At 42.3% G+C, this 13,800-nt stretch overlaps 1 protein-coding gene across 1 annotated transcript; it reads right to left on the minus strand.

Annotated features, from left to right (window-relative positions):
- Positions 1–2,252: 2,252 nt before the first annotated feature.
- E2F6 (E2F transcription factor 6) lies at positions 2,253–11,212 on the minus strand. Its single transcript, XM_086608390.1, has 6 exons — positions 11,181–11,212; positions 6,543–6,759; positions 6,069–6,221; positions 4,930–5,044; positions 3,292–3,439; positions 2,253–2,593 (listed from the first exon to the last, which is right to left on the minus strand). Exons 2-6 carry the CDS (start codon positions 6,695–6,697, stop codon positions 2,556–2,558), a joined length of 609 nt encoding a protein of 202 aa, XP_086464516.1. The 5' UTR covers positions 6,698–6,759; positions 11,181–11,212; the 3' UTR covers positions 2,253–2,555.
- Positions 11,213–13,800: the final 2,588 nt, after the last annotated feature.

A 13,800-nucleotide genomic window follows, 5' to 3' on the forward strand; every position in this document is an offset into this window, starting at 1 on the left:
AACCTTTCAGAAAAAAATCCAGCATTATTATACAAATTCAGAGTAAGGTCCTATCACATTTACTCTTTAAGTGAGTAAGTGACTTGTATTTAATTTCAGCATCACTCAGGAACTTTTCCTCAAGTCTAAGCCTAATCTTCAGCGAGCTAGTTTATGGAGCTTATACACTGCATTCTTTTCCAGCATCACAACTGGATACAAGTAATATGACAAAGTGGTTTAATCTTCAAAAGTCCATTTGTTCCACTAAAGGTGCACTATTAACATAGTAAATGTATTAAAAAATATAATTATAGTACAGCTGTCATATTATAGCTTCTCCCATTTCACTGTGACAATTGTGTAGCTTGAAGTTAAAAACGAATTCTATAGCTAGAAAACCCACACAAAGGAAGGAGGAAAAACAGAATCACTAGATTTGTTCAAAATTAAAAACGCTAAATGCTAATCTTTCCAATAAATACAGTATGTTCTTCTTTTGAAGACAGACTTCTTAACATTTGTAAGATGGCTATTTTGTAAAGCATACTGCCTTACTCCACTGTTCAAAACACTGTATCATCACCTAGCAAAATCCCACCCTAACACCCAGCATTCAGGATTAGCTGTTGGTGCTAGAAATTTTTCCACTTTCACAGCAACTGTTATCCCAAGTTGTTGTACCAGCCTAGGGCGATTGATATTTGTCTTCGGTACAGACCTCTCTTCCCACCCAAACAGAACAGCAATGTCAAAAAAAATCAAATAGCAAGTTTGCCATCTGGAAAGAAGCCAGCCACTGAAGGAAAAGGACAACCTTTCTGTGCAAAAGAATGATTTCTTAATTTTAACCTCTGCCCTCAGCTTCATCGGAGGAAGACCTTCGCCATTTTTACTGTTAGTTACATATGCAACATGCTTTGAATTTGCTTTTGTTTATTATCATAACACCTGAGCCTGTAGTTTGCATTTTATAGATGCAGAAACATAGTATCCAACACTGAAGTCCTATATTCTGGAGCTGGAAGTTCATAGCCTGTACACAAGAAGGCAAGATTACTTTCTGATACAAGCTTGCACTTGGTGTATTTCTCAATTTGCGTAGTAGAGCACTGTACATTTTGTAGGGCTAGCAGACCTTGCAGAAAACTGGATTAACTCTCAACCTGAGTTTAGGTGTACTTAAGCTCTTCAGCGTCAACTGCCCTACCTTATTGATGTCTATACGGCGTTTAATTTCACAGCGCCTGTCTAAAATAGCTGTAGAGTTGCTGGTTAAGACAGTCAGGGGTTTTACCAGCTTTGTTGTTCTCACTGGTGAGTAGATGGACAGTTGTTGATACTGTGTGACTGAGAACAAGGACTTGGGAGTTTTGATTTAAAAACAACCAACCAACCTCTCCCCACACAGAAAACTACACAGCACACTTTTCAGTACTGGAGTGAAACGAGCCTAAGTATGGCGTTTGTACAGAGCCAGTTAATTCACTCAGAAACCCAGTATCAAAATTCTGAGGCTTCATTTTACAGATGCTGAAGAAGGATGAATTCAGATGTAGTTCTAAAGTATTTTACATATTTTTGAAAGCTAAAACCATAAAGAGATCATGGCACTAGGCTAAAGCTATGGTGTATGTAAACTCTGGAAACTGGAAGGGACCAATTTAAGTAGTTATTATTCATCATAATGTTTCTTCTGAAAATTGCTACAGTATTGTGGCATCACAACAATCAGATCTAGCTGCCAGCTGCCTGCATCACGTATAATAGGTTTAAAATTTTCACATTCATTTTAATGTTTGTGGCTACCCAGTGAATTCCAACATGGATGACCCAATATGTCTCAGACTGACCGATGAGGCTATTTAATATTTTTATAAGCTTATTTTATTTCTTTGCTGTACAAAGGCAGAAACGCAAACCACCTCAATAAATCTACATCAGTAACTACCTAGACATGATACAGATATATACAAAAAGCCCAATTATTTAGCTTCAGTGTTGACACCATAGTTCATGAAGAGCTGGATGCAAACAATGCAAACAGCATCTACACAGTGTAAGGCATAATTCTCATATTTACATCTTGTTCCTTATAGTGAAGGCTTCTGAAACGTTGGTTCTTTGTTACACTCTTATTTGACAATCTCGCTTAATGGTAGTGCAGCCTCAGAACTGAAAAGTGCATTTAATTATTATATACATTCTCGTAAGGGTTGTGGATTGTTCCAGAAATAGTTTTAAAAACTTTGTTTTTAGAAGTAATTCATTGCCTATGTTTTCTGTCAATTAAAATTATTTCATAAGCTAAAAATACCATTTTCCCAAAGCTCTGTAGATCACATGCAATTATGAAAACAAAGCTCCTAAAAGCAACTCCAGGAACTGTTGTCCTTTGACTTGGGAAGATAAGCAATCCTGTGAAAGCACTCAACCAACCCACTGCTGCTTTAAATTTAAAACACTGGAACATTTCAGGTTAATAAGTTTGCAGATCCAAGCAGCTTTGGAAAAGCTCTATAACACAGATATTTACATTCTGTATTAGATTTTTGAGTTGTAATTAATCTGTCATCTCAGGTGGTTTGGCTTCTTTCTTCCTCTGGAGACCTCACTTGAAAGGAAAGCAAAAAAAGGAATACAATTACTGTCATTGTAGGAAATAGAATTCTGAATCATTTCACTAGCAAAATAAAGTAAAAAAAAAAGTCTAAGATTAAAAAGTCAACTGTTCCTCTCAACCATAAAGCAGCTCTGCGAAAAATGATTTATCTTTTGTATTCTGAGCTACTGTGATTCCCACCACGTTTATTTTTGAACCACAACATCCTGCAGCACTGGGGCTCTTGAGTGACTATATTCCAGCCAACCTTGTTTTAGAGGATGAAAATACTATCTCCCCTCTTCTGTCTGCCCTCCCTTAGGCAGGCCAGTGATGAGCAAGAGCAGCACACTCTCTTGCTTGAAACAGCATCTTAACTCTCACGACAACTATTTCGGCTGAGCTGCTGGACTCTGCAGCGCGGCAGCTGAGAACTGACACACGTTGTTCCATCCGCAGAGTGCAGCTCCGACAGGAAACCAGTAACGAGCAAAGGAAGGGAAGGGTGAGGGAACAAAAGTGCCTTGCTATGTGTGCACGTGCCTGACTCTCTGACCTCCTGCTGCTGTGAGGCAGCACAACAGCACTGACTTCTCTTCCAGGCGTTTCCTATACTCCCACACATCTTGGCCCACAAACGATGCCCAGAAAACTGTACTTGTACAGTTCTGTTTTCAACTTTATCTGAATTAAAAAATGGAAGACACTACCTTCTTCAGGAGGAACTGATGGCTCAGTTTGAGACGCAACAGTATCCATATCTTCAAAAGTTTTGGCACCTGGCTTCTCTTGTTCCACCTCACATAGATACACATCGACGGGTCCTTTTGTGCTCTTCACGTGTATTTCTATGCAATCCTATAAAACAGCAATTGCATGTAAACCAAAGAACGTATCTTACACATCAGTTCTCTATTTTTGCACATATCTTAAAGCCAATAGGTTAAGAACAGAACAGATACAGGAATGACATCACTATTTAAAATTGTGTTACTAGTTCTACATAAATTATGACTATTACATAGATCTATAGGCCTGTTATTAAGCACCATTAAGCCAACAAGGTTTCATTTTTAATGAATATGCACTTAATGAATTTTTGTTTAGTCATTCTACTGGCCTGTAGGTATATGACCAAGATTTATTATTCATTTAGGAAGAGTAACAAAATTTAAAACTTGACCAGTCAATGCCATGTATCAGAAAACATCAGAGCACACAGAAGCTTTAATAACATGGCAAAGCAACTGAATCATATTACTTTTACTGCTCTCCTTCAGCAGACATCACATTGCAAGGCACAGAGCAAATCAAATTTAATGGACAACAGAGAGAAGATTCTGTTCTCTCTAAAATACAACTTTTAAAATCCTGCCGCCTTTGGCTTTAGGAAACCTCTGAAGTTTTATCTTTTTCTTCTCCACAGGATGAGAGCCAGCTCCTTTTACCAGTGAAGCCACTGGAGATCTATGCAGTGGATCAGGTCTTCTGGTTCTATGGATTCGTATCTCCTTTTTCTACCATACCACCTCCCTTTATGTGCACACAGTAAGGCAAATTTGATGACTACACAATTAAGAATATTATAAAAAGCACACACACAAAAGAAAAACAGAATTGAAGCTCATTTGTTATCTTAAGCTCACTTCCAGTGTTTCCTCTCTTTCACAGCACTACTTTAAACAGTCTGTTCCAGCATACAGGCCCAAGCGCAGGTGCCAAGGGCAAAGCTACGGCTCTTCTGCATGACCTGAAGGTGTGGATGCGTGTGGTACCATGAGGTGAGGACAGGGCACAGCCCCCGACCTCCATGACACATCAATCTTGACACGATCTACTGGAGTGCCAAAATGTTTTGTTTTGTCAAACATACTGTGCATTTCGTACCTTAATATTATAGTAACAATAGTTGTCTACTCATCAAGCAGTAAGACAGGATTTACATGCTGTTAAGATCATTATCAAATCATGCTTATCACTTTGCTTGGTTAGATTTGCAGTTTTTGCAGATTTTAGTATACAAAAAATAACAGCTCTGGAAGTTTCATTATCCTAGTAATTACCAAGAAAACTGATAGTGGAAATAAGTAACATTCTCTTTAGCAAAACCAAGTAACTAAAGCTCAGACATGTTTATTGTTTAATAGTTTAGGTAAACAGGAAAAATACTGAAAATAAGTTTCTTAAACTATTATCTCTACAGCATTGTTCAGTGGAACACAATAGCAATAAAGTACCAATGTTTGCTATACATGGCAAAGAAACTGAAAGTCAATTACTGATTGCTGCCGCAAAACTCAAACGTGAGAAATTTTTATTCTCTTAAAACAGAAATGTGTAAAACTTACTTCTTTAGGAACTGGTATTTCCAATTTGGTTTCCTCTGGAGCTTTGATTGCAATCACAATCTGTCCTTGAAATGCCTGAATGCTACGGATATCTTGATAAGTCACATAAGCTAGTGTATACATTGGTCAAGGATTCTCTAAAGTAATTTGCTAATTGGCAGAAGCAAAGAGGATGATACTAAGATACGTTGAAGCAGAATACCAATTTAAGAGAAGTGGTAAACAGTTCAGCTGAGGTTATTTTAATACTAGCTTTGTAAAATTAAGTATTAGCTAAGAAACGGAAAATCTTTTTTTCTTTATTTCTAGGAAGGAAAAAGCTTTTAAAAAAAAAATCGAGATAGTATTAAAAAAACAAATACATTTGACAAATGGTTTTCATAGATGCTGTCATAAGTCTACAAAGCAGAGGGAATGTTGCCCTTGAGAAACTACTTCTTGTTTTATAATAACTATGCACGTAAATAATTCCCTGGAAAACTATGGAATTATTTTCTTAACCAGATCAGGTAAGGTGTAATGAAAAGTTTTCCTGATGTCATATAGAAAATGGGCCCCATTTCATTTGAGTGCAGACTTTAACATCCTGCCAGACAAGGGAGCTAAGGAATATTTTATTGTAACCCAAAGCCCAACTCCAATGTTTATGTCATATTAAAAGTAATCCCTTTTCTGTTATCAAAACGTATCTGAAAGGTAAGACTGCATTGGAACCTCTCCCAAGAGAGAAAGCATTACTAGGACACAACCAACATACCATTGTATCTTCTTGGCAACAGGCCACTGTGTTTGGGTCCTCTTTCTCATCTCACTAAGCAACTCAATCTCACTGGTAGGTCAAGACCTGCCCCTGAGACAACGTGACTCTATAATGGAGAGAATAAGACGATGTCAGGGTACTAAGTCTATTGTCCCACTTCCATTCTTCTGCAGTGGAAAGGTCACACAAGTAGCTGGACACTGCTAAGCAGGGCACATGACTAGTATATACTAACATAAAATCACCAGTAAGTTTCCTATTATAAAACTCATTATCAAGTATTACTGCATACCCATGGTATCAGCCTACACCTGTTACTAGATACCTGCGTACTTGCAATCAAATCCACGTTAAAGTAATGCCAGAATTAAAAGGATATTTTGCATTTTCTTTGTCATCTGTTAGATCAAACAACTCATGAGCGCAATCCTTGATTAATTCATCCAGAGCTTCTTCCATGGCCGACAAGTCAGAAAGTTCATCTTTAAGCTGCTCCGGTGCTTTTCCAATGACTTGGTCAAGACTAGAACCTCTAGAAGAATAGGAAAGTTGTCTGGTGTGTTTGTATATAAAAGACCATGTTTATTGAACACAAAATATACTAATAGGAATCAACAAGGAACTCTGGCATCCTTTACTCTGCTGAAATATGCTTCATTGTGCTTTTGCACTCGACACGTGTTAATATAGTAAGTAAGTAATTCAGACAGTCTAAGGATACAGAAGAACTTAAAATATTTTTCTCTATTACAACTAATTCAATATGCTTAAAAAGACTCTTGAAGTTATAAACATTACTCAACATTGTTGGGTTTTATTGTATAATAAGTCAGAAGTTTCAAAGCCAACTCACATCCACTGGATAAGATTCTTAGATCTTTTCCGAACTAAGTGAATTCCATCCAACACATTGGTGATGTCATACACTCTCCGTTTTCGTACTCCAAGCATTGCTGCTACTTCATTTAAATCAAGGACACCATCTGGAGCTGTTCTGACAAGATCCATGAATTTTTGGGTCAAATAAACCAAGGATGCATCACACCGAGGCCTTCTGACTTTCTGAGTTCCTATAAAGTTTTGACAGAATATTTAGGGTAAATTACTACATGAGTAGGAAGTCTTCCTTAAAAAAACAACAGCAATGAGTAAGTAGCAATGAAGATAACAGTCTAAAAACACTATCATTATTAATGCTGACATTGCAATGGCGTCATATAAAGCTTATTAACTATATATACCATCATTTGTTTGCAATGATTGTATCTTAATAGCAAGCATGGATCTTCATGCCTTCAGTGTTCATGACTTCAGACTGCTAGTATGGATATCAATAGTTCTGTAGCTCTGTGTTCTGTAGGACACACGCTCAGAGTGCTGAATGAATACCACTGAAATCTTCGGTTAACTACGGACAGTGTCAGGGCACTGCCAAAGAACTGCAGCTCTATGATCTGCTCCACGACACTGTTAAAATGTTTTGTAGAACTGCAGCTCTATGATTTGCTCCACGACACTGTTAAAATGTTTTGTAACAAACTTTTGGCTCATATTAACCTGTAGGCCTCTCAGATAACATTCAGACACAGTTCATGAGTTACCCTGGTTTCAGGGACTGTTTCAGCCTGGATGCGACCAATCTGTTCTACAATCTGAGGACTTAATAGATGGACAAACTCTGGCTGTACTATTTGGTCTGAGGGCAAAAAAATTGGTGATGCCACTGTTTAATTTACTAATGCGACAAACACCTACAGACACCAGGACACCACAAGTTTAAGAGAGATCACTGTGCTATGTGTATCCATAACCAGCACATTTGCAGAAACAGCAGAAAAGTTACTGATGAACAGCTTATTTAACTTTAGATTGTTATTTATTTATGCATAAAAGGTACATACTTTTAAAGCACAAAAAAAAGACATGATACAAGTACACTCAGGCTAGAGTCAATGAAAGACTGAAATCATAGAATCATACAATGGTTAGGTCTGGAACAGACCTCAAAGATCATCTAGTTGCAACCCCCCTGCCATGGGCAGGGAAACCCCCCACTACACCAGGTTGCTCAAAGCCTTATCCAACCTGGCCTTGAACACTTCCAGGAATGGGTCAGCCACAGCTTCTCTGGGCAACCTGTTCCAGTGCCTCAATACCCTCTGAGTGAAAAATTTCTTCCCTATATCTAACCTAAATCTGCCCTCTTTCAATTTAAAGCCATTGCCCCTTGCCCTATCACTGCCGTTACTTGTCTTTTCTCCTGCAAAGCAAACCTGGGGTTTTGCATCTGATCAAACTGTGTAACTGAGTAATATTCCAGTCTAATGCTTCCAGCAAATGTGTGTGCGTGTGCGTTCGTGCATATGGGTGCGTGTGGAAGGAAACTTCCCTACGAAATACTCTACTTCAAACTTCAGTATTTTTCCCAGGATGAATGAGACATGCACTTCTACTCATAGTGTATCACTGCCATTCCACGGCTGCAAGACTGTACACTCTTTAACATGAAGTGACAGGTTCAACAATTCCGTTTTGGACTGTGTTACTGTGAGATGTGTGACACTATTCAGCTGTTGAGGAAAAACAAAAACACAATGCAAATGCACTCAACCTTGTATTTATATCTGTTAATACCAGCTGAAAACCAATGTTTGCCAACATGATGTTTCAGCTTTCTCTCACTTTTCCCGTAAGTTACTTTCTTTATAGCAGTGGGAAGGTACACTTGCAGCAGATTTAAAGAGGAAAAACTATAAAGAATGTGTTGCATCATATCTGTTATTTCGTTTAGTGTGCATCATTCCTCCTGTTCTGCCTATATTAAATAAATAACAATTTCTCATTTGTTTACAGCATGTACTCTGCATTGTAAAAAAGCACGAAAAACTTCAAGAAAAACCGTCATGCATGGAACTCTGCATCTTACTTCTCACAAACTGTAGGTAATCATCCATATTCAGGTTGATCATGGGTGGCTGGGGAAAAAACAAACAAACAAACAAAATGTAACTGACATCAAATGGTATCTACACAGGAAGCTTCTCCAGAAGAAATCTGCAAATCAACTCTAGATGCTACAGCCATCAGAGTGCTGACAACTCAACAAATATCACGGTGAAGGAGTGTCACTGGATAGAAGGGATACGTGCTCACCAATTCCTGTCAGAATTTTCAGCCCTTAACCTCAGCACATCTCCTTCTGTCTTGGAAAGCAGGAAACACCACAGAACTCCCTAATGCTCAGGCAATGGTCACAACACAAACAGATACCTGTATAAACCCTGCAAATACAAGCTTCAGCTATTCCATGCAGCAGCTTGCATACAGAAGATACACTGCCGTTATACGGCATTATAATTATTTTGTAGACTTCCAGACTGGCAGCAGAGTCTGCTCTGGTCAAGAAACTGACATGATGAGCCCAAGTAGATACTTCATTCCGCTCCTCACCCCAATTAAACAAAAGCAGTATTTTCAAATTCAGTCTCATTCCAGTTGGAAGAGACCTGAGGAGGACTCAACCTCCAACTCCAAACAGGAGCAGTCATTAGCTCAAAGCAGCTTACTCGAGGCATTATCCAAGTGGGTCTTGAAAATTTCAAGGGATGGAGGCTATACTTCTCTGGCCATCCCATTCCACCTGTTTGCCTGTCCTCACAGCTTAAAAGTCTCACTTTACATCACATTGCAACCTCTCTTGCTTCTTTTGTTTCAATTCATGGCTATTTCCTTTCAGACTCCTATCATGCACGGCTGTGAAGTCTCTGGCACCAGCTGCTTGGTAACTTCCTTGCAAGCACGGAAGAACTGCTGTCCCTTAACAAGCTCCCTCAGCAGTTTATCAACAGCCTCCTGTACTGGTGGGCCTAAAATGGGACACAGCATTCCAGGAGTAGCCTAATATACGCCAAATAGAGAAGAAAAATCACTTCCCTCGAGTTGCTGGCTACGCTCCTGCTAATACAGCCTCATATGCCTCAATGCCGGGGTGCAGTGGTGGCGCACATTTAGCCCACTGTCCCTCAGGACCCCCAGGGACTTTCAGCAGAGTAGCTCCCCAGCCTGAACCACTGCAGCACACAGGCCCAGGTGCAGGACCTCACTCTCGAATTTTCATCTTCCTTGGCTGAAGTTTGAGGTGTCTGATGACCCATTCCTCCAGCCTACTCCTAGCTGTCTATGGCACCTTCTCCACTCATAACATCATGCAGGTGCATCTCACATCCTCCTCCTATCAACAGGACAGGTCTCAGGACAAACTCTAAGGAACTCCACTTGTAATCCACTTTTGGGTAAAGTATGAACCACTAAACACTCCTCTTTGAGGCTGACAATCCAGACAAGGGTTTTTTTTTGACTCTTCTAGTAGTTTACAATCTGTAACATCCCAACTCAAAGAGGAGGATGCTGCAGAAGACTGTTTCAAAAGTCCTGCTAAAACTAATATAGATGACATCCACAGCTTTGGATCTACTGATCTAGTCATTTCATCACCAATGGCAACCAGTTTACAAGTACAGTCATGTTGGCTATTCCAAATCACCTTCTCTTTCAAGTGCCTAAAAATAGCTTCCAAGAGAACTCGCTTCATGGTTTCCCAAGGGACTGAAGTGAAGCTGACTAAGCTGTAGCTGACCTCCACAACCTCTCAAAGATGGTAAGAGAGTAACCATCAGACAGTTCTCTCAGCCCTCTCCAGATGTAGCCCAAGTGGGTACTATGGACTTGTATGGGTTGAGATTTCTCAAGAGATTCCTAACTTGACTTCCCTGTTTATGAGAAGCAGATTCAGGAAAGCATCACCCCGGCTAACTCACCTAAACACCTACATAAGAAGCTGTGCCCAACACCCTTTGTTTCTTACAATCACCATCTCTAATAATAAGAAACTGCCAACTACCAGTGTAAAACTTTACACAAACTTTTTCATGGATTTAAGACACTACTACCAAGTAACATTTAGCCCAACAGTCAAGGTGAACAAACCCGAGCATTTTCAAAAAGTATCACAGAATCAGAAGTAGGCCTGTTTTCTGTTAGCTACCTCACAACTTTACAAAAGTAGCAGCGGAAGCTGCACATAACGTTACCTGAACATCGCAGATGTTCAGAAAACAGAATACACAGTTGAAGTCCGTTTTTCTCAAACGTGGAAAATTAAACACCCTGTTAACTCGGTTAGGAAGCTATAGGTAACGCAGCTAAGAAAATCACCCATTTGCACTGTGACTAACATCACCACATTCCCCTTTCCCGGGCACCCTGCTAAAACGCGATGAAGGAGGAACGCATCCCAACGCCCCTTTCGCGCGCCACTCCGGCTAGGCCTGCCGTATTTTTCCAAGTCAGCCGGACAGGCGAGAAGAACGACGTTCGGACATCTCCTTAAAGCCTTTCGCGCCGGGAGAGAACAGCGTGGCAGCGCCGTCCCGCCCTTTCTCCATCCACAAGCAGCCACCTCCCTTCCCCGCCCGCCGTGCACCTCACTCACACGCAGCGCATCCAGTCGCAGCGGCCTCAGAGGCTCTCACTTGGCCGGGCTGACCATGCTCGCCCGCTCCCTCCTCCTCTGTCCCCCGGCCTAGCGCGGCGGGGAAGCGAGGCGAGGCGGCGGAGAGGGGGCGCTCAGAGGCCTTCACGAAGAGCCTGCGAATCCGCGGCGGAAGAAGGCGCCGCCATCCCCACCTCACCTCCAGGAGAAGGGGGCGGCGGGGGACCCTCACGGCAGCCCGTTATGGCCGCCCACCCCCTCCCCCGCTCCGAGCGGAAGGTCGCGCGGGAGAGCGGAACCGCCGCCGCCCCTCCTACCCCGGCCCGGCTCGGCCTGACCCGTGCGCACGCGCGCCCGCCCTCCCGCCAGAGCCGCGGCGAGTGAAAGCGGCGGCAACGAACCTCCCCTCGGCGGGCGGTGAGGTGGCGGGGCGGTGGCTCCCCGTACCCACCGGCCCCCGCGCTGCCGCCCCGCCCACCGCGGCTTCCCGCCCGCCTGTCAGCGGCCGCCGGGAAGGGGCACTGCCGGTCGTGCGTCCCCCTCAGCGCGGCGGGAAGGTGTTTCCTCAGGGGAGTTGTCTCTGAAAGCCGGCAGGAAGGAGACCTCTCCGGATACCACCCGCCTTGGCGTTTCCGCCGCTCGCATCGCCCTCCCGGAGCGGCGGAGGAAGGGATTCTCTCGCCCCCTACCTCCTTGTCATAGAATCATAGAATGGTTAGGGTTAGAAGGGACCTCAAAGATCATCTAGTTCCAACCCGCTGCCATGGACAGGGACATCCTCCTCTACACCAGGTTGCCCAAAGCCTCATCCAACCTGGCCTTGAACACTTTCAGGAATGGGGCATCCACAGCTTCTCCGGGCAACCTGTTCCACTGCCTCACCACCCTCAGAGTGAAAAATTTCTTTCTTAGATCTAATCGAAATCTGCCCTCTTTCAGTTTAAATCCATTGCCCCTTGTCCTATCCCTACACGCCCTTGGGAAAAGGCACGTCCTTGTCGTGCCGGTGGGGCGCGGCTCGCCGGGGAGCTCCCTTGAGCGCTGCGGTGGGCTGAAGCGGCTGAAATGGAGGATGTTCTCATCACTGTGGTTTCTGCAAGGAGGCAGGTTTTCCTCCCCCTCAGTGTACAGCATGAGCAAGGAGAGAGCGCCCTGGCTGAGCGCCGTCGTCTGAATAGGTGTGAGAGTGGTCGGTGTGGCTTTCTTGCCAAATTATCTGCTCCTGTCGTGGCTCGCTAGGGTGAGAAGGCTGAAGCTGTGTATGTCGCGCAGTGGGGAGACCAGGATCCCATGCTTGTGTCGAGAATAAGCTAATTACTGTGGGTGAAGGGCTAGGCGTGTAGAGCAGCCAACAAACGTGGCTTGTCTGAACTGAGCCCGACCGTTTACTCTCCAGCAAGAGGTTCCAGATCCTTTCCCAAATCTGTGCTCCACTGCTTCTGCCCTTTCTTCCACACTTTTGATAATGTTTTACAAGCACCGATTGTTGCCTTGCACATTCGTCAGCACCAGCGGTAATCTCAAAATTTCCCATCCAGTAAATAACTTCTTTCTGTTACACAAAATCCTTTCTTTAAAACGCAGCTCCATTTTGGATAGATGATCTGTTGATGGATTCCTCTTCATGGTAGTTGGCTGTCCTCTACTGTATTGTACAACAGATAAGTCTGTTGTGGAGTTCTTTTGCTTGAGGAATTTGTGAACTATTTTGCTTTCTCTAGCTACGTCTTAGGTGAAATTTCCAGTCACTTCCCTTTCCTGCCCTCAGGGCAAGTGCTCTGGAGAAATGTGAATTTCATTGGACATCGAGTAAAGCTGCCACTCTGGTATGAGGAATTAAAAGCCATGAAGAACTTCATTCACCTTCTAATACGCCAGACTGGACAGGTCAAATAACACTCTATTATCTTGAAAAAGTACTGAATTCATTTTAATTTATCAGCTGTTTCATATCCCTTCAGGTTAGACATTCCTTTGGAGTAGCTTATGTCACCACTGATGCATCAGATGCCTTGATAGAGGGTGGAGTTTTCTTCCCAGCAACCAATTTTCAATCAATTACTTGCATGGCAATAATTGTCCTCGTAGATGCGTGTAGAACTAAGGTGGGTCGTTCTCGTGCTCTAATCAATTTATAAGAAAAAAAAAAGGGAAAATATGTTAGAGCTCCTCACAGGCATGATGTCTGTGTTTCAGGAGACAGCCTTGAGCTGTGTAGTTAAAGACATTGTGCAAATGTTACTTGTCAGTATTCTAAGGAGAGCTTAGGCTGCTGCACATGCAAAAGGTTTTCCTGTCATGGAAGCAACAGCACACCACTGAAATGCAAAAACTCTGGTTTTTGTCTGGGCGACATGATCCTGGCTAACTACTCTGTGGTGCTGGATGTCATCTCATAAGAAAAGAATATTTCTCCTCCTTTGTTATACTCTTGACTGGAAGTTGTATCTTACAATTGTAATCACAGATTGTATAAACCCACTGTGATAAAGCAGGTCTTATCCATCTGGAACAGCAAAATTGTTTGGAATAAATGTTTTGGGCTGCTTTAGTTTGGGGTGATGTAAGGAATGTGCCATGAGGTACAAAAGCCACTGAATAGGATTTTGATGATTGATGG

The sequence above is a fragment of the Tauraco erythrolophus genome, chromosome 2, assembly GCF_009769465.1.
Source record: "Tauraco erythrolophus isolate bTauEry1 chromosome 2, bTauEry1.pri, whole genome shotgun sequence".
Classification (NCBI taxonomy): domain Eukaryota; kingdom Metazoa; phylum Chordata; class Aves; order Musophagiformes; family Musophagidae; genus Tauraco; species Tauraco erythrolophus.